This window comes from Rhodnius prolixus, unplaced genomic scaffold, assembly GCF_049639745.1.
Source record: "Rhodnius prolixus isolate KJV_2025 unplaced genomic scaffold, Rpr scaffold_5, whole genome shotgun sequence".
Taxonomy (NCBI): domain Eukaryota; kingdom Metazoa; phylum Arthropoda; class Insecta; order Hemiptera; family Reduviidae; genus Rhodnius; species Rhodnius prolixus.
Genome location: NW_027411624.1, coordinates 19,206,274 through 19,226,744, shown reverse-complemented (window position 1 = coordinate 19,226,744; position 20,471 = coordinate 19,206,274). Strand labels below are relative to the sequence as shown.

The 20,471-nt window shown below is 36.2% G+C and overlaps 1 protein-coding gene across 15 annotated transcripts in view; it reads right to left on the bottom strand.

Moving 5' to 3' along the window:
• Window positions 1-20,471, bottom strand: part of CASK (peripheral plasma membrane protein CASK) — an 820,695-nt gene that overhangs the window by 593,429 nt on the left and 206,795 nt on the right. For all 15 annotated transcript variants that reach the window (XM_074135060.1, XM_074135061.1, XM_074135065.1 and 12 more), the window contains one exon: window positions 7,348-7,460. In XM_074135060.1, the coding sequence (XP_073991161.1) occupies window positions 7,348-7,460 (113 nt within the window). The remainder of the gene's footprint in view (window positions 1-7,347; window positions 7,461-20,471) is intronic.

Here is a 20,471-nt window from a genome sequence, read left to right as displayed (position 1 = left end):
TAGGATGTGTACTTGTGGAAAGTATGGCTGTGTCGTCTGCATATGTACAGAGTAGTGTAGAGGGTTGTACAGGTATGTCTGATGTGTATACTGTGTAGAGAACGGGGCCAAGTATACTCCCCTGCGGCACTCCCGCCCCCACTGTGGAGAAAGAAGAGATTGCTGAGCCAGTACTAATTTGAAAGAACCTATCTGAAAGATAGGAGCGCAGAATGAGGTAGTAGGTTGAGGAAAGATGCTTTTTTAGTTTTGTGATGTGATAATAGAAGAAAAAAATATAATTTTTAATTATAAAAATTATAACTAGTGGTGCCAGTCAGACGCTAGTGCCGCGGTCAGTGCACGGGCAAAAAGGGACCGCCCGCCAAAGACACACCGCTTTCAAAAGGGTCATTATACGGTCAGTATACAGTGACTACCTGGCTACAGCCTTTGACAACATCCAACACCTTTCACCGGCCTATTCAAGACTAGGGTCAACACACGGCAAGAGATGTTTGAGTGTGACCCGTAATTACAAGACTTGTCAATGTGTGGTGAGGGCTATATATGGTCTCTCTACAGGAAGTGGGGCATGAGTCGATGATTATTCTTCAGATTTTTACCACCGTAACCTCAAGATTTTACCAGCGAGTTACACCGCGAGCGCGTCCCTATCTAAGTGTTTAAACATATATTCAACGTCGTTATAGTTGTGCATTCTAGTTACAATTTAAATCATTCTAAATTATTGTTAAAATATATATATTTATTTTCCGAATATCAACTCTTTATCTATCTATCAAATCTCTAACTAATTCCCGCATCACAAACCTCCTCTTCAAGTCATCTGAACCCATTACAGTTTGAACAGTAATCCAGGATGCCAAACACGGTCGAAGGCCTGGCTTACGTCTAAGAATGCCCCTGAGCAATACTGTTTTCTCTCCAGTGCTGAAGCTATAACATCAACTACCCGGTGACATTGTTGAACAGTACTATGATGACGCCTGAAACCAAATTGGTGGTCTGGTATAACACCAAACTCCGACAATATGGGGTTAATACGCTTAAGTAGCAGTTTTTCAAGAACTTTTCCTAGAGTCGGCAGTAGGCTGATAGGTCTGTAGGATGAGGGAAGGTGAGCAGGTTTTCCAGGTTTCGGAATCATTCGCACTACTGAATACTTCCAGGATAGCGGAAAGTATGTAGTACGAAGGACAGAGTTGTAAATGTAGGTGAGGAAGATGATAGCTTTTTTAGGTAGGTGGCGAAGGATTTCAGAGGTGATGAGGTCATATCCAGGAGACTTTCTAGATGGAAGATTCTTGATAGTGTACTTAACGTCTGAAGGAGTAAAGGCTTTTGGTGGTAGTGAGAGAGGAAGTGGAACGTCCAGTTCTGTTTGTATTTCAGCCATGTGTAAGTCGTCCGACATATCAGGATGAGGTGTAAAGACATTTGTCAAGTGATGAGCAAACAGTGTAGCTTTGTCCTCGTCCGATTTCGCCCAAGTCCCGTCGTCCCGTCTAAGTGGAGAAGGAGTGTGTTTATAGGACAGAAGCCTGCGTGTAGCGGTCCAAAGAGATTTACGGTCTGTAGTCAGGTTTGTAATGAAGGCATCGTATTTTTCAATTTTTAGCTTTTGTAAATTTCTTTTCAGTTGTCTTGTGAGTCTAAAGTACATCCGTTTGTCACTAGGATAACGTGTTTGTTGCCAGAGGGCTCGTGCTCTCCTTTTTTCTCTTATGAGTATTCGTGTTTCTATAGGTAAGTTATATTGTCTAGTACTCTTCCGATGTGAGTGGGTAGTCGATTCCCAGATGGAAGTCTGTATTGCGTTAGTCAGCGTGTAAACTGCTTCATCAACTTCGTCAGCAGTTTTTAAAGAGAGAGATAGATTAAGTTTAGTGTCAAGTAAAGTTTGGAAGTTGTCCCAGTCAACAGGTCCGGTAATTAGAGAAGGACGAGACGGAAGTGTCTTAGGTGTCGCAGTTAGTACCAACAGCACAGGACTGTGGTCAGAAGAAAGATCAGTAAGAGTGTAGATGTCTGTACATTGTGAAGATGTCTGAGAGGTAACGAAAATGTCTAGGATGTCATGCAGTTTAGAGAGAGCTGTCGGCCAGTAAGTTGGTTGATCAGGAGACAATACATTGTAGTTAGAGGAAGAGAGAACATTGAGTAGAGTGCATCCTCTAGGATTAGTTGTGCGACAACCCCACTGCGGATGTTTAGCGTTATAGTCCCCACCTGCCAAGAATTTAGGCCCTAGTTTGCCAAAGAAAGTACTAAATTCTTGTGATGATATTGCTTTGTTAGGCGGGCAGTACACCGCTGCCACATTCAAGGAGAATGGGTGGCAAGACAATGTAACTGCCACGGACTGGAGAGCATCAGTTTGCTCAGTGAGGAGTAGGCTGTGAATTAAAGAGGAGCGGATGAGAATGGCTGCGCCACCATGGGCAGTGTCGTCCGGGTGGTCGGCTCTGTAAGTAGTGTAGTCAGTTACATTGCAGTAAGATCGTCCAGTAAAGTGTGTCTCCGTAATTAGGGCTACGTCAATTAGTTTGTCATGTAAGAAAATGTCTAGTTCGTCTTTGTGGGTATTCAGCCCGTTTGCGTTCCAAAGAAGTATTGCTAGTGAATGTGAAGGGAAATGAAGTGATGAGGAATTTATTTTACAAGTCGAGGAATGAGATCAGTCACCAAGGTAGTGAGAAGGCTGATGAGAGGATTGATGAGTGATTTGAACTCAGAGATGAAAGAGGTCAGTACAGTAGTAACGTCAGTAGAAGCGGATGAAAGGTTAGTCGGAGACCCCGCGACTCCAGCGTAAGAAGGCCTTTGATAAATTGATTGCTGAGACGGATGCGGATGCGAAGATGTAGGAACCTTCTGAGGTAATGGAGGAAAGTCTTTTGGAGTAGGTGGTGGAACAGCTTCCTGATGTGAACGCAGCTGCAGACTGCGGCCATTTTGATCCCTTGACTTTCTTCGTAGTCGCTGAAGTTCTTTATGAACTGTGCAGCCCCTATAGGTAGCATAATGCCTTTCTTGGCACAGCGCACATGTAGGTGGGATGTCCCTAGGCTGGGGGCAGTCTGAGGAAAAATGGTACTTAGCACATTTTTTGCACCTAGGTGTATAATTGCAGTAAGATTTGCTGTGGCCATACTGCATGCATCTTTTACACTGAATTATTTCCTCAGTTTTGTAGGGTTCCTCTACCTTAACTCGAGTGTACAGGACTGACGTGACCTTGAATATTTCTTGGTTATTCTCTTGCGGTTCCAAGTCCACAAAAAACAGAGGAAGTGAGGCTTTAGTAACTGGGTGTTTCACATTGCTGACATTTCTCACCTTATGCCCTAATCCTTCCAGATCTTCTTTGATGGCTTCTGTAGGAATAGTGTGGTGTAGATTTCTTAATACCACCCTAAACGCCTTATCTTGCTTTAGCTGATAAGTGTGGTACTGTGCTTTATTTTCTACCAAGAACTTGATTGCTGCTCTGTATCCCTCAATTGTCTTTGTTGATAACATTACCTTGTCAACTCTCGATTTACAATCGAAAGATGAAGGTCCAAGAAGTTGAGTCAGTGTAGTGCAGAATTGTAAGTAGTCTTCCACGTTTGAGATGTATATTGGAGGAGGCTTAGGTGATTTTTTCTCACTGGCCGATGTATTAGCGTTCGGGATTTCTCCGTCATCTTTTACACTTAAAGGTGCAAAAGGATTCGGTGTGCAGAAATTGATAGTATTACTGAAAGGGGTAGTGGAAACAGCGGAATTAACTGACTGTAGAGACTGGGTTCGAGTCAACTTTCTTTGCACAGCAGTGCTTTTGGTTTTAATTTTATTCTTCTTGTTCAAAATTTCAGATTTATTTGTGCTTGACCTTTTCACTGATTTACTTGTTTTATCAACATCATTATTAGTTTTATTATTATTACTAGTGAAAATTCCACTAGCACTGCACGAACCATGTGATTCAATGCCTGGTGAATTTGAAAGTTCCATTTGAGCCATGCGGCTACTATCGGAACTAAGTGTCCAATCACTATTAAAAATTTCAAATTCAAATAACTTACCTAACCTACGAAAAATAAGTCTATTCAAATTAAACTATTTACAAAAATTGTCAATGTGTCATCGCACTTCAATGTCTAACAAAACAAACAACAACAATAAACAAAATAAGAAACAATTTAACACTAAATAGTCACTAGAAACACTTAATAAATTAATAAGTTTGCAGAGCAAAATTTAAACACACTGAAACGTACAATGGCGAACCAGCTGATGGATGGGAAAATAAAATTTTTTTTGTTCGTTTTCAAAGGAAACGTTTCTTTTTTCCTAAGGATTGTAAAACAATAGGTGAAAATCTGTTCTACATTTTTCTTTTTTTCAAATTAATTACATGGCATTTGATTAAAAGAGTGTTTTTTCATGTTAAAGAAAAAGTATTTTCTGTCATTTTAAAGAAACTATCGTGCTTCAAAAACGGAAAGGATTCTTACAAAAAAAAATTAAATTAAAATTTTAAAAAAATATCAAAACAACATCGCGTTCGCTGGATTAACAAGAAAAATCTTATCTAGAGAAATAATTTAATGTGAATAAAAAAGAAAAGAATTTATAAGACAGCAAAATTAAATTTAATAGCAAGGTAAAATAGAAATAAAGTTTGGTTTATATAAAAAAAAAATAAGTATAATTATTATCCTCAAGAAGTTGGTGTCTAAATCAGTGATTCCCAAAGTGGTCTATATCGACCCCTAGGGGTCTATGACAACCTGCAAGGGGTCTACCTCAGCGCAAAAAAAATTTGGGGGTCCATGAAATGAAAATGGGGGTCCACGATAGTGGATCTCAACACATACACTGATAGAACCTATTTACTTACATCATACTATCTTATAATATCAAAACATATTCAGCGCTGTTATCAATCTCCTAACGAAAAAAAGAAACAGGCTGGACATCATTAGCCGAGGAGATTTAAGATTAACCCTTACAAAATTGACGCCAAATGTTGATAATTTATTATTAAAGCATCAGGTTCATCCTTCTCATTAAAAATATTGACTTATTGCTTATGTTATTTTATTTATAGTTTATTTTATGTTTATTCAATGTTACGTACATTTTACATAACAGATACAAAATTTTATTTTGAGTAGTTTTAATTTAAATTCAATTAATAAATGTATAAATTAACATGTGTTTTTACTTTAAGTTTTTAACACTAAACTTCACTACAGTTAGAAATTTACAGGAAATCAATATCAGGTAAGTAGGGGGTCTACCCAACACGGAAAAACATGGCAAGGGGTCTACGACACAAAAAAGTTTGGGGAACTCTGGTCTAAATAATTAAAGTGGAAATTGGTGACGTGCAACAAATAACTCCAGGTCTCGACTGTATAATGAGGTGTGTTTTGGTGACACGAACAAGTTAAAGAAATTAGTTTAAAGAAAACAATAAAAGAATTTGAAACTAAATGGAGACCTAATTTTTTTTAAGTGGTTTCATAGCATAACCTTTTTTTTTAACAAACCTCACTTATTCATGGTAACTTTTAGTATAATTTTTTTTTTAATTTCTTTATTTATGAATGGTATTTTGTATTGACGAGTTTTTGCATGTCAAGAATGTCGATAGCTTATGAAGAGAAAAGGGCATCAACTATCTGTCGAAATAACTTAGATTGGAAATATCTGTATGGTTCATGCTAAGTACATAAATCCACAGAGGTTGCATTGTGCATTAGTCTCTCAATTCCGCTGGTAATTTTAGATCGTCTTCCAAGAAATCGGTAAACAACTTTGACGCGTTTAATCATTGATTGCCTTTCAATTCTAGAGTATGGGTTTCAAGTTCGTACAGCCCAAAGTAGCGGCACGAGGAAGGCTAAGAGTATTGTTACAGTAGAAGACTAGAGAGAACAGAAGATGCCACGGAAATGTGGCATCGGTGATTTTATACATCTTATCATGCATGTTTTATTGTATTCCTGACCTGTTTTGGACTTGGATCCACTATCATAGGTAGATTAATCTGAAAATCAGCTGATTACTGAGCTGAGGCAGCCAGTTTAGAATATTTGAAAACAGACATAAGTAAAGTCGAATTCTCTACACCAAAGTGATTAATCTACCTATAATTAATTTAAATAACTTTTTATTTTTATTTTGTAATTTACAATCTGTATAAATATATACAATAAGAATAAGTAAGAGGTGAATGAGATGAACTAGTGCGGGAAGAGCAGGAGGAGAGAAGCTACCCAGCGGTAGCACTCTCTATATGAGAGAGGAGAATGTGAGGAGGAGAATATGAGTAGAGAGAGGAGAGATTTAGTTCTTCAGACTGTAAGGAAGTCGCGGGACCACTGGCGATTTAGTCGGCGAGGAGTATTAGGGATGTCAGAGGAAGCGAGAGACAGTACAAGAGGATTAGAGCTACTCGAGAGAGTAGCTATGGAATTTTTGGTATCTAGTTTTGGCGAGTTGGTCTATGAAGGGAATGTTGAGGACGGTGTGAAGGGTAAGGTTAGTCACCGTAGAAAGGTGCGTCAGCTATCTGTCGGAAGAGTTTTGATTGGTATGTTTGTACTGTCCGTATGTTTGTAGGTTTGGCTGAACCCCACAGCTCTAGTCTGTAAGTCCACATAGGTTTGAGGATAGTATTGTATAGTAATCGTTTGAGTTCAATGGGTAATTTGGAGCGACGTCCAAGTAGTCTGTAAAACAATTTCGCACGTTTTGTCATTACTTGTCTTTTAAGTCTAGTGTGTGGGTTCCTAGTGAGTCGCTTGTCTATAAAGAGCCCAAGGTAGCGCACCCAGATCTGTACAAGGAAGAGGACTGCTGATGAAGAGGACAGGTGGAAAGGAGCCCCGCCGGAGAGTAAACGTGGCATGCTGTCATTTCTGTGGGTTCATTTTAATCCGCCACTTCTTGGCCCAGTATTCTATTTTATGTAAATGTGTCCTGTAACTTGTATGAAGCTGATGAAGGATGTGTACTTGAAGCTAAATATGGCTGTATCGTCTGCATATGTTACAGAGTAGTGTAGAGGGTTGTACAGGTATGTCTGATGTGTATACTGTGTAGAGAACGAGGCCAATATACTCCCCTGCAGCACTCCCGCCACCCACTGAGGAGAAAGAAGGGATTGCTGAGCCAGTACTAACTTGAAAGAACCTATCTGAAAGATAGGAGCGCAGAATGAGGTAGTAAGTTGAGGGAAGATGCTTTTTTAGTTTGAACAGTAATCCAGGATGCCAATTTAAATAACATAAAGTATAAAATAATATCCAACCGCAAATATTAATAATTTATTTTTTTATACCCTACCAGAAGTACTGAGCCCTGGACTGGAAGTAAATTTTGCTACGTCGACAATTTTCACAGCGAATTGTTGGCCAGTCTGTCTGTGAAGGCATCTTCTTACCAAACTGAATGGTCCTCTGCAAAACAAATAGATAAATATTCATTAGAAATAAGTAATTATATTACATACTCATTGTATATTCATTATAACCAAAGTTAACTAAGGTAGGGTTAAAACCGAACAAGTATCAGACTAGAATCTAGGCCAATTGAAGGGTGAAGTAATATAGTATCATCTAAGGGCGACCCTTCTGGTCCATTAGTTGCTCAACCTTTTTTACAGGCACCACCAATTATTAAGGTGCATAAAGAAAAAAGAGAGAGAAAATCTATTCACATTCTGGAAATCAATTCTCGAAGGATAACTTACAGTAAATCTACATACATGACAACTCAAAATATTACAAAAGTTTTTCTAAAGAAAATTTCATTAAAAAAAAAGATGTTTGCGTTTTAGAAGCTTATTTTGACGGAAGTGAATTCCAGAATCTACTGCCTGCAATACCGGAAGACTTGTTGGTTGCTTTTTTAAAATAAAAAAAATAAAGTAATAATATCAATAATTTTGTCAACTCAGTTTTGATTAGTTACGTTTTAACTTTAGGAAACGGCAAGATACGAGAAGACAGCAGTGTTCAGCAATTAGATAACTTTACACAAAACAACTGAGGCAGTTGTTGGATTGTCTAAAACGTGGTAGCAAAAGTGTTGAAATAAGCGTTTTGCGAAGATTTTGTTGATAATAGTTGTAATCAATATTTGAGATATTGTAAATTCTGATTGAAATCTTTTGTACGAATTCAGTCCAGTCAGCGTAAATAGTCGGAACCAAATGGTTAATAAAATCAACGAAGGAAAGTAAAACAAATCCCTTGTGCTTTAAATTCAGTAAATTGTGAAAAATAATAGTATTAATGAATATGGAATATACTAGGGTCGTTTGAAAAGCCCGTGCAAAGTCAGAGAGATAGCACCACTGGCGCGTATCGAGGTTGTTTAGTTAGTAGCATCTCTTGGAAGAACACACACCAAGTTTCAGCCAGATCGGTCTATTTCTTTGTGTTTGGCATTCGTTTGAATCGAGGAAGTCGAGTGATTTTCAAAAAATGGACGAAAAAGAATTTCGTGTGTTGATTAAACACTACTTTATGAAAGGCAAAACGCCTCAGGAGACTAAAGAGAAGCTTGATAAACATTATGGTGACTCTGCACCTTCGATTAGAACAGTTTATAAGTGGTTTCAAAATTTTCGGAGTGGCCATATGGGCACAAGTGACGCTGAACGTTCTGGACGCCCCGTTGAGGTTACTACACCAGAAATCATTGATAAAATCCATGATATGGTGATGGATGACAGAAGAGTGAAGGTGCGTAAGATTGCTAGTAATGTGGGCATCTCGAATGAACGGGTACATAATATTTTGCATCAACATTTGGACATGACAAAGCTATCCGCAAGATGGGTGCCGCGATTGCTCACGCTTGACCAAAAACGAAATCGTGTGAAGTGTTGCAAGGACGGTTTGCAGCTGTTCCAGAAGAATCCGCAGGACTTTAAGCGTCGTTTCGTCACTGTGGATGAAACATGGATACATCACTACACTCCTGTGACCAAAGAACAATCTAAACAATGGGTTACCAAGGGGGAATCTGCGCCAAAAAAGGCGAAGACCGTTCCTTCGGCCGGAAAGATTATGGCGACTGTCTTTTGGGATTCGCAAGGAATAATCCTCATCGACTATCTGGAAAAGGGTAAAACTATTACAGGTGCATATTATTCATCGTTATTGGACCGTTTGAAAACCGAGCTGCAAGAAAAACGTTCACGATTGGCCCACAAAAAAGTCCTTTTCCATCACGACAACCCACCAGCTCACACCTCAGCAGTTGTGGTCGCAAAATTAATGGAAATAGGGTTCCAACTTGTTTCACATCCCCCCTATTCTCCAGACTTGGCTCCCTCGGACTACTATTTGTTCCCCAATATGAAGAAATGGCTGGCGGGAAAAAGATTTTATTCAAACGAGGAGGTGATTGCAGAAACGAATGGCTATTTTTCAGACTTGGACAAATCCTATTATTCGGAAAGGATCAACAAACTAGAGCAGCGTTGGACGAAGTGTATAAGCCTAAAAGGAGACTATGTTGAAAAATAAAAAAGGTTTAAAGCAAAAAATTAAGTAGTTTTTATTTTTGCACGGACTTTTCAAACGACCTTCGTATGTTACTCTCCAATAGTGCCTTAGAAAAATAGTCTTAGATAGTTATTTGCAACCCAACAAGATGTTGATGTAACATCCGGCTGAATTTCACAATGCTGAATAAAGCAGGAGCACAATGATATATAGATCTGTAAGTTATCTGTGTGAAGCAAATCACTCGCTTGAATTTACTATAATATTACTTAAATACACAAAACTCCACTCAAATCTTACACAGTCATTACAACCCTCTGATCCACAACATGTCTACTAACAACACTTCCTTCCAAATTCACAGCGCAGACTAAAGCGGCGGTGGCCACGCGATCATCTCAACACATAACGCCGATCTCCTAGGATGGTTGCTGGGTAAGCTTGCCAATCTGGCGAACTACCTGCTTCCATCACTGGATGGTCGTCGTTCACTCCGTTCACGCCCTTGGCGCACATGCATGTACGCGTGTATGTATGTACGCACATATAGATGCGTGCATGTGTATTTGTGCCATCCCTTATCTCTCATCCCTTTTACTTGTTGTATTGGATAAACAAAATAAATAAACAAATTAAAAAAAAAAATAGAAAATAAAATCGAGAAATATTAGAATTCAGCAATCATCTTTTTTTGGTAATATAATACGTAACTTTCAACTCAGTAAGGAATTTTTTTCTTAAGAGAGAGAAGCAAAAACTACGTAGGTAAGTGAAAGATTTGAAATCAGGCAGTACTGACATTCTCGGGAATAAGTCCACTAATATAAGGTTTTAATTTTTCTTTAGTACTTAGAAATGTGTCGAGAATAATGAGTTAAAATAAAGCTATCAATGAGGAACAAGAGAGAGTTTGAGAATAAAAGCTGCCCGAACGTGTAGACTAAAATCATTTCTCCGAGAGTTACGGACATCAGAATAAGACTTCGTTGTAAGGTTGTGAAATCGCCAGTCTAATTAACTCAAAAATTTGTTTGATTATTAGCGTAGAATTATATGTTTTGAGATCAACAGTTCTACACGAAAATTCATCGGCAATTATTGCATTTTCAATTATTTTATTCAAAATTATTAGTATTTTCTTGTAAATGCCCTTTCCAATATGTGGCCTTATAGACCAGCTGTGCACAACCCACAGACCGCCATATGTTCCCTAAGTCCTGCCGCTACATTTTCCTAACCCGATATTGTCAAAACATAAAGTAATATTACATTTTAATCAAGTAGTTTTGTAAAAAATTACATTACTATTTCTTTCTCGAGTGAACAAGTATTATGGTTACTTTTTTTCTTATTTACGAAATTAAGATTTCACTAGAAATTGCACGTAAACGCCTACATTACATTCATCTTTAAAAGTTGAGTTTTTGTTGTGATCCAACCAAAATCGTACTATTTTGATGTTGTATCTCTCATTCAACTCTGACAGCTTGGGTTGTGAAGAGATCAAGTTAAAGTTCTCTGAACATATAGATCTGTTTTGTAAACAATCAAATGTATTTAGCCAAGATGTGGGCGATTGGTTCAAAATATTTAAAAAAATCAAGTTTCCAAGGATATTTCAATCCTAGTATTTCATTTGGATGTATTCGGATGCTATTTTTCTGTTATTATTTTTAGAAAATGTCTCTAAGTAGATTCCTTAATTTTCTGTTCATTAGTATATGTGTAGCCCCAACATCTTCAGTAGAAACCTTACCCTAGAACACTGATTTCTTGGGTATTCTTATGAAGAGCAATTCTAAAAAGCTCCTTCAGAAAAATTAACTGTTCTGCATCTACGAAATACCCATGGAAATGCTAGTAGTGGCTAGAAAACGGCTATAAAGGCACTTGTTGGGCATTTAATTTAGTAATTGCTCCGACATAAACCTACAGTTACTTCTTTTCAGTAAAAACTAGTTTTGGAGAGTCAGAGATCTGATTTTCCTGAAAAAAGGAATGATAAAGAAGGATTATACCTTAAAAGGTTGAAGGACCAAGAGCTCATTAGAGGACTGTTAGTTCCATCACAAATCACGGCCAAAAGTTTCTAACTGCTATCACCCACAATATTGTAACGAAGTTGACCTGGGCGGAGAAGAAAGGCCTAGATTGTTCTAGAGGTTGAACGACCAAAGTCAGTAACAGGCCGCCACTGCATAAACAAAAGGGCGGTATCTACCTGTGGCAGAGAAGAAAGGCCTAGATTGTTCTAGGGGTTAAGCGACCAAAGTCGGTATCAGGCCACCACTGTGTAGACAAAAGGGCCGGTCTCTACTTGAACTAGAAAGGAAAGGGCTAGATTGTTCAAGGAGTTAGTGACCTGTGTAAAAGCCAGCTAAGAGAAAGGCCTCAGTTGGGGTGGTGGCATATGTGTTTTCCCAGCCAGTGATTGACAGGTAGGAGCGAGACAGAGAGTAGGAGGAGGGCGGCCCCAGCTGAGGTGGTGGCAGTATGTTTTCTCCAGCCAATGAACGTCAGGAGGGCGTGGAAACTTATGCTCAGAGAGTTGGAGGAGGGCAGTCCCAGTTGGAGGGGCACACGCAGTTAAAAGGAGTTCTTAACGAGTTTTTAATCAGTTTTAATCAAGTTATTGAGTTCAGAGAGTTTAGAAAGTCAGTTAGTCTTGGAGAGTCAGTGTTGCGGAGTGCTTCAGTGGTAGCTAGTTGGGCAATTAGTCAGTTGATGAGTAGAGCTGTGTTAGTGCAGCTGAGCCTAGTGCTGCAGTGCGGACCAGGGGTCAGTCGTGGAACAGTTTTGTGGCGTTACGTAGTGAGTAAGTAACAGTAAACTGTTGTGACTGTTGTAAATGGTGACTGTAATGAATAGCGTTAGTTGCTAGTAAATGTTAATATTAGTTAATTTTAATGTGTGAATAAATCAGGTTATTACTTACAAATTTAGCAAGTTTTATTATTTTATCAAACCCACATATTATTTAATATAACTAGTGGCAGGCACTTTCTTAGTAAAAGGACAAGAAAAACTTTACAATATTTAAGTGTTGAACAATTACTTTTAGTTTTAAGTAAATCAGTAAATGAGAATTACTGTAAGAATTGAGCGAAAGTTTCTTGCCAGATTCACAACAAAGTTTTGTAACGTCGTTTTAAATGAACTACTTTTTAGCATTATTCTGTTATTATTACGGAAAAAAACCCTCATTAGTTTGAGGTAATACATTAATAACTTAAATTATACTTCATGAATAACTTTATTACATTAATAAACGATATTAAGAGAAATACGCTTAAATAGGACTTAAGAGGACCGAGTAGTGCGGCCCTTAATCAATACTTGGTACAAATTCTGTCCTTCAGACTTCAAAAGGTTGTGTTCACTCCTGGTATAGATAATTATAGTGTAATCCCAAATGGCTTAAAGTTACGACGATAGTTAAACCGCATTTCATTTTTCAGCTTCTCAGTTTTTTTTTAAGACCAACACCACTATATTTATGAACCATTGGCAATTTTTCGCCTTATTTCGAAGCTCTGATACTCGAACATAATTAGAAACTTGAAATGTACCTAATTATAAAACCACTTCTTAAAGAAATTAACTACAAACTCGTTTACTGACTGTTCCAATGAAGAATAACATAGTCTTAAAAAAAAAAAAGAATGCCTAAGGCTGGAAACATAGTGGAGCGGCGAGCAAAGCGGCGATGATAGCGAAGAGCAAAGCGGCGAAATCAAACACAAGTTAACATATGGGACCGCGCATAGTGGCGAGCAAAGCGAAGATAGAGCAACGCTATCTATAGAGAATAGAGCGAAGCGTTATGACATGTTTCATTTCTTCGCTCTCATAGCGCTCAATTTTTAAAGGTTATTGCTCATAGATTATGGATATTGATACATTTATTGGTTTAGTTTGTTTAAAGAAACCTCTGTGGGGCCATAATATTTGCGAAGCTACAGTAGTTTTTAACAATTAATGATTAATAGTTAAAATTAATTAACAATTAGTAGTTAATGGAGAATTCAGGTAATTTTTGCTACATTTAATTTGGTTCTCAATCCCTTAATGCTAACTTTCATCTAAATACTAGGCAAAATTAAATTACATTTTCACGTCCTACTACTTCTGATCAGAACGAATTCTCCAATCCTTCTTCTGTAGCGTCGTACTACTCCAGTTTTTCAGATGAATAACATTAATTTACGACAAATCATGGTGTAGTGATTTAATAAAATTATTGTTTTTTTTAATTGACTAATTTCTTTTTATCTGCATATATTTCTATTTTTTTATTTATTTTTTCTAACCTTAAAGTAACTTCTAGGATTAATGGGGTTACACAGATTTGTATTTAGTTAATTTTTCTATATTGTGCCTAACTTTTGTTGCGAATTGTATTATTCAAAAACAATAAAATTTGATTTTGATTAATGGGGTTACACTGGGCTAGTGTGTAATCAAATGTTGATATAGACATTCGAAAATACGCATGAAACTTGCCAGGATGCTCCCGAAGTTGTTGGTACAAGTGATGAAATTCACCAAGTTCATTTCTAGACTTATTTATGTCATGTACACTGCAGCTCCTACTACTAAGCTGCTGCAAATACCAAAGTTTCAACAAAGAATTTTCATATAAAAATAGTTCCTCCATCTTGTTTCGTCGAAAGGAGAACGCGTCTAAACTCGTTACTATGTGCATGCGACTCTTTGCTCGCTGCTTGTCGCTTTCTTTGATCTGAAGCAGCTACCATCGCCGCTTTGCTCGCCGCTCCACTATGTTTCCAGCCTTAGGAGAAGTTTTGGAGGAAGAAATCTCCTAATTCCTGACTAAAACTTCTTAATCATGTTAAACCTATTTAATTATAACATTCAATCAATTTAAAAGCAAAAGAAATAAGTTGTATAGAAATATTTCGACAAAGAATTATTTTTTTGGAAAGGCCTTAATATTTGGAAAAAAAACTTTGATTAAAAGGGACAGACGCGTTTAGAATATTTATAAATTGAGTATCAGAATCTAAAAATCTGTTAAGTATAAAAAATAAACCATTATTAATTAATTAAAAATAACTTAAGCGTGCCAATTCTTGATGAACTTGCAAGATCTCTGCCGGAACATCGCTAATAAGGGTAGTAATTAATGGACACAAGTGCTTCAGGGCAAGGCCAATTAGTGTGATAGCACTGTTTGGTAACAAAATAATCGTCAGTAATGGCTATACAATTTCCATTTCAAACAAAGCACTCGACACTAAACAACACTTTAAATATACACAAACCGATCCTTCACAAGTGACCGCTTTGCAGTGTTACTACTCGTACACAAAACAGAAGTTACCACAAAGTAACTACTACACCATTTAGAGATCCTTGCCTGAAGAGTAGTCCTTGAATACTGTTATCAAGAAAAATGTATTCCAAGAGTAAAAGTTACTAAGGACTCACAGTAATTGAGACATGTAATTGATACATTTCTTCGATAAACGTTTAACCGCCAGGTCAAGTTTGCCAGAATGTGAGAGGATAGATGAATTAGTTGTAAGAAGTTTTAGCCAATTGCTATCAGAAAACTAGGTCACCAAAGGAAAAGTTGAATGACCAGAATTTCTAGAATTGGAACTATCACAAAGAAAAGATTTTAGCTAGTAATACGGAGATAAGGTGAAGATATGGATCTCTGTATGCTCTGTAATGTAGCCGTCAAAGAAGAAAAAGAATACAAAGATTTTGGAAAGCAGTTGGAAAGGTTATTTTTAAAACTAAGTCTGGTTAACTATACCATTATAAACACATCAGTATAAGCTTAAGCTGAGATCTTAAAATTTACAAAATTTTGCTTAACATTAAATGCAAAATTTATAACAGGCCTGAAAATGGGTGCCAAATTTAGATTGCGAATTGTATTTATACAGGATTTTTAAGTAAATCCCATGTTAAAAAAGTAATGACTCAAGTCGTGTTTTCTATAAAAAGAGACCTCAAGTTGAAAATAAAAGACGATTTAAAAAAGGATTATCTCTTTAAGTAAGGGTTCGTTGAAAATGTTAAAAAAAAGTTTTAAAAACCCTAAATAATTATTCCTGAACGTTAAAAACAGCAATGAAAAAACTTAATTCTGCTTTATAGACTGCAAATACCATAATTTGTTTAGGCACCAGCTACCTACCACTAGGATTTTGTTGGTAAAATTCTTCTTTACAAATATTGCGTTGAAAAGGTAAAGTATCCAATAACTGAAACGGAAGGCGACTAAATAAAAAAAACATCATTTCTACCATCAAACTAATGAACTAAATATTCATTTAAACTGTCAATAAGAGTTGCAAGATATACAAAAAATATTAAATCAGAGATTTAATCAACATAATTAGTGTATTTCTCACCACAAGTTTTCCTATAATAATTATTTACTGCTATTTTAAGGATGGTGATTTACTAATTCTTGCTCAAATATATAAGTACTCGTAATTATACAAAGTTGTTGTAATATCTTTGATAAATATGTATAATACTCATCAATCCAACTAACAAGAAAGTTTTTGAGCGAGAAAAACGGAACAATCTAGACTAGAACAAATATGGTGGATGCACTAATTGATATTAATAACGGGTGCCATATTTGTTAACTTAAGAATTTAAGATTGAAAAATAAATTTTAGATCATTGAACAAAACATTTCCCGTGACTAGAAATTTCTATAACTTATCGATCCATACTTTCTTGTAAATTGTATTTTGTCTAGATTAGAATGCATAACAAAAAACAAAAAAAAAAGAAGTAATTTTTTGCACGCAAAAGTAAAATATAATATCATGAAGGCACTGCTTGCTGTGGACGTTAAAAACAAATCTGCATCATGACAGCATAATGGGTGATATGAAAACAATTTCAGTAGCTTAAAGAAGATGCTGATGCAAAATATAAATTGCATGATACATTCAGAAGTCTACTACTTCTATTACAAAATCCTAATTGGCCAATTTGTCGACCAGCTGGCTCCTTCAAGCCTGAATAACGAATTATTCACTCTTTCTATAGATTTAATTCGCCATTTTTCAGTCAGTTATAGTCAATGACTTTATTAAGTTTTATTTTCTGATCCTTTTTAGTCATTTTCAAATAATATTTTTTTTTTTTTTGACATTGGCTTTCGCCATACAGCCAGCATCGTCTAGGTGCTTATCACTAGAATATCACTCACTCTCCATTCTTACTTATAAATACATTCGCTTCACACATTCATCCCTCTGCTATACACAACTATTTACATATACTACAGCTAATGGATGGATCAGTACTCCATATTCCTGCCATCCTTAGAGCTTAACAGAAATTAAAATCACGTAATCCTTCTCTAATCATTTTCTTCCATTCATTCTAATCGGCTTTAACTTTTAAATACATTCATATTTCTTTGCTAGCTCTGCTACAGATTTAAGCACACAGATGTTGGTGAATATTATGTCTTCGTAGCGAAATGGTGCATCTAAATACCTGTATAATGTCGTTTCTACCACATAACGTGGACATAACATTATTATATTTTTGAAATCCTCCTCCTCATTGCAATCTACGCAAAGAGGAGAGAGGACCTTTTTGTTGATCCTGTGAAGATACGGATACACACACCTCGTGGTTCGCTCTCAGTCTGCTTATTGTCGTAACAACCCATTTATTAGTGACAGTTCCTTTAAACCATGGTTGTCTAGGTAACTGATCTACACATAGTTTTATAGAATCTCCCTTCATTACCATTACTGTAATCTGTCTGCCATTTTTGTAGTGCTGCTTTTGCAATAATTGTACACTTGATATAGGTGTGTGGTAATTTATAATTAGCCATTTCCCCCAATATTGGTCGCTTCCTTTGCAAGTATAATAATAATAATAATAATAATAATAGTGTTTTATTTAAACAAAAGTTACAATTGAATACAATATGAAATTTGTTACAAACACTTAGGCATGGATTCAAAGTCCGTCCGCCAAGTTAACTCTCACTATTAATAATATTTAGTGCAAAACAAATCTAAAACAATCAAAGTACTTTTTTTCTTCTTTTTTTTTATTTTGTATCTCCTATTATAAATAAAATAAAAAGCAAAATAAAATGAAATACGCAACAGACAATTATAGAATAAAAGATTATTTATTAAAAATTAAATTCGTTAATCAAAAAATTTCTATATTTCAAGGCACATTCAGTGTACTTATATAAATTTTCCCATCCGAAATCGCCATTAAGATATTTTATTACTACGTCATAGCTAATAAACTGTTGTCCTAACCATCTCAGCCTGAACTCTTGCAATATTGGACAAAGCCCTACAAAATGAATTACATTTTCTAATGCACCTAAATTACATAGTGCGCACTTACGCGCTCTCTCTTCTCTACTGATTTTGTAATTTAAGTTCAGCGACTCTCCTCTCAGTCTCATGATTGTTGACATCTTCCTACTGTTATTTACCTCGTTAATGTAATGGTTACCAACTAAACTAGTACTTAATTCTTTATACAATACATGAAATCCAGAGCGGATAGCGCTAGACCTTAGATTATGCTCGAATTCCCTGTTTATGTTTTCTAACAGCTTTTCAAGTAAATCCCTATCGTCATTCTGATTATAGTTAAACATTGGTAATCCATAATTATTACATAATTGTTGGCATTCCTTGTACCAATATATTTTTTTATGAATAATTTCTTGCGCTGTCTGTTTAACGAGACGCACTTGGGGCATTACCATCACTCTTTTAATATAATTATAATGCATTTTAAGAGTGAAGTTGAAGAGTGGTTTTACGTTTGTCTCAGAGTATATAATATAATGAGGCATATTCCTGGGTAGCATGAACAGTTTTTTAAGAAAAAATGTATTAATTTTCTCAACAATTTGGTGCCTCTGGTGTCCCCAAACTTGTGCCGCATAGCACATTATAGCCCTCATTACAGAGTCGAAAACCTTAAATTTAGCTATCAATGTAACATCTTTGTTGCTAATAAAGTGCCTGTAATTTATCAAAATTGCTGTTTTTGATATGCCGAGTTTCTCTTCAAAATGTTTAGTTAGTGACAACTGTGGGGTCAACCCAACACCCAGGTACTTATAATATTTTACTATCTCTATATTTTCCCCATTCAACTTCCACCGTTCCCTCTTACTTAATCTACCCCCATTCCTGAACACCATAATTTTAGATTTAGTTAGGTTAACTGTCAAATTCCATAGAGCATTGTACCTAGCTTATCTATTTATCATAGTTTGTAATACCAGTGGATCCGTAGCCAGAAGAACAATGTCGTCTGCATACATTAGACATCTTATACGCACACCATTAATGCTTACACCACCACCCAGACATTCATCCAGATCGTTCAGAAAGAGGGAGAATAGGAGTGGGGAGAGCAAACAACCCTGCTTAAGTCCCATATTAGTTTGAAAATTTGGGGTCAATCCATCACGCGTCCATACTGAGGCTTCACTATTTAAATAGAGATTCCGTAATACATTAATGAATTTGTTTGAAATACCGAGTGCATATAATTTATAATAAAGCGCGTGTCTATCAGGGGAATCAAATGCTGATTTAAAATCCACAAAGAACGCATAGACTTTTCTCCTTTTTTGCGCGGTAATTAATTTAATTAAATTGGTTAAAATAAAAATATTGTCAATTGTTGAGTACCCTTTTCGGAATCCGGCTTGACAGTCACACAGGATATTATTTTCAACTTTGCAAGTATATCAACAAATTCATTTTTTTTTTATACCACAATGACCCCTTACCCAAAAAAAAATTAATGCAGACCCCCTTCTCTTTAAAAATGGCTATAATTTCTACAATCTCTGGGATAATATGATTCATTCCTGCAAACTGGTTGGGTATAGAAATAATTATTTATTATTCTTGCTTCACATTTTAGTCATTTTTTAAATTCATTTCCAGTTTCTTCTATAATTGGTAAATTTCAAAGCAAAAAGAAAATGTTTAAATTACGAAATCATCACAAACTACGAATTTTTCCAGTAAAATAAGTTTTGAAGATTCCTAAGCGCAAAAAAGAATTACTTTAGCGAACTTATAGTTTCGAGACCAAAGTATATAAAAAAAGAAATTAGAGACATATTTTTTTTAAAGGAGTATCAGTAGCTATTTCTGTATTTAATACCAATCTTTTTTCCAGACTACACCAGCCGACTCCATCTTTATGCTCTTGTACTTCACTCAGAGTAAAAGCTTTTCACCCACGACTACCGCCAGCTAGCCAGACTGGTGATGTACTGCTTGTAAATAGCTTCCTTGCTACCGCACTCATTCACCCCGCGCTATCCACTACAAACTCTATTGGGAATCACGTTCTTCTAAACAGTCTGCAGTAAATCTTTAAAAGAAGTATGTGATCTTAAAGGAAAGAAAGCAAAAGAAAAACATGCGGAAGAACCCCCCAAGGTGAAAACAGAAAAAAAAAAGCCGCTAGCTCTCTTGGCAGGTGAGGAAACTAAGAAAGTGCTTTATGAGGGCTGAATGCTATCTCGCTACCACATTCTTGTTTCATTTAAATGCTTTAGACAAAAAAGCAAACTTTATTTTACTTTTTATTTTGACAAATATATTATTTTATTGTCAGAAGTTAGTTGCGAGAAATGAACTAGAACAGCGGTTCCCAATCTTTTTTTATTAGTGTACCCCTTTACCTGATTGTTTCCTCAGTGTGTACCCCTAACATACATATTAAAACTGTACGGTAGGACAGTTGTATAAGGGTTGATCGTCAAAAACTGCACGAAAAAGCGTAACGTTGAAAAACACCCAACTTTGACAATTTTTTTCTCTTTTTCTACAAAAGATAAAATTCCCAAATTTTCTTTAAAATATAGGGCAAACCCTCCTTTATAGCTGTAATTTTTTTGCAACAACCCAGATCTAATAGGTATCGAGAAAA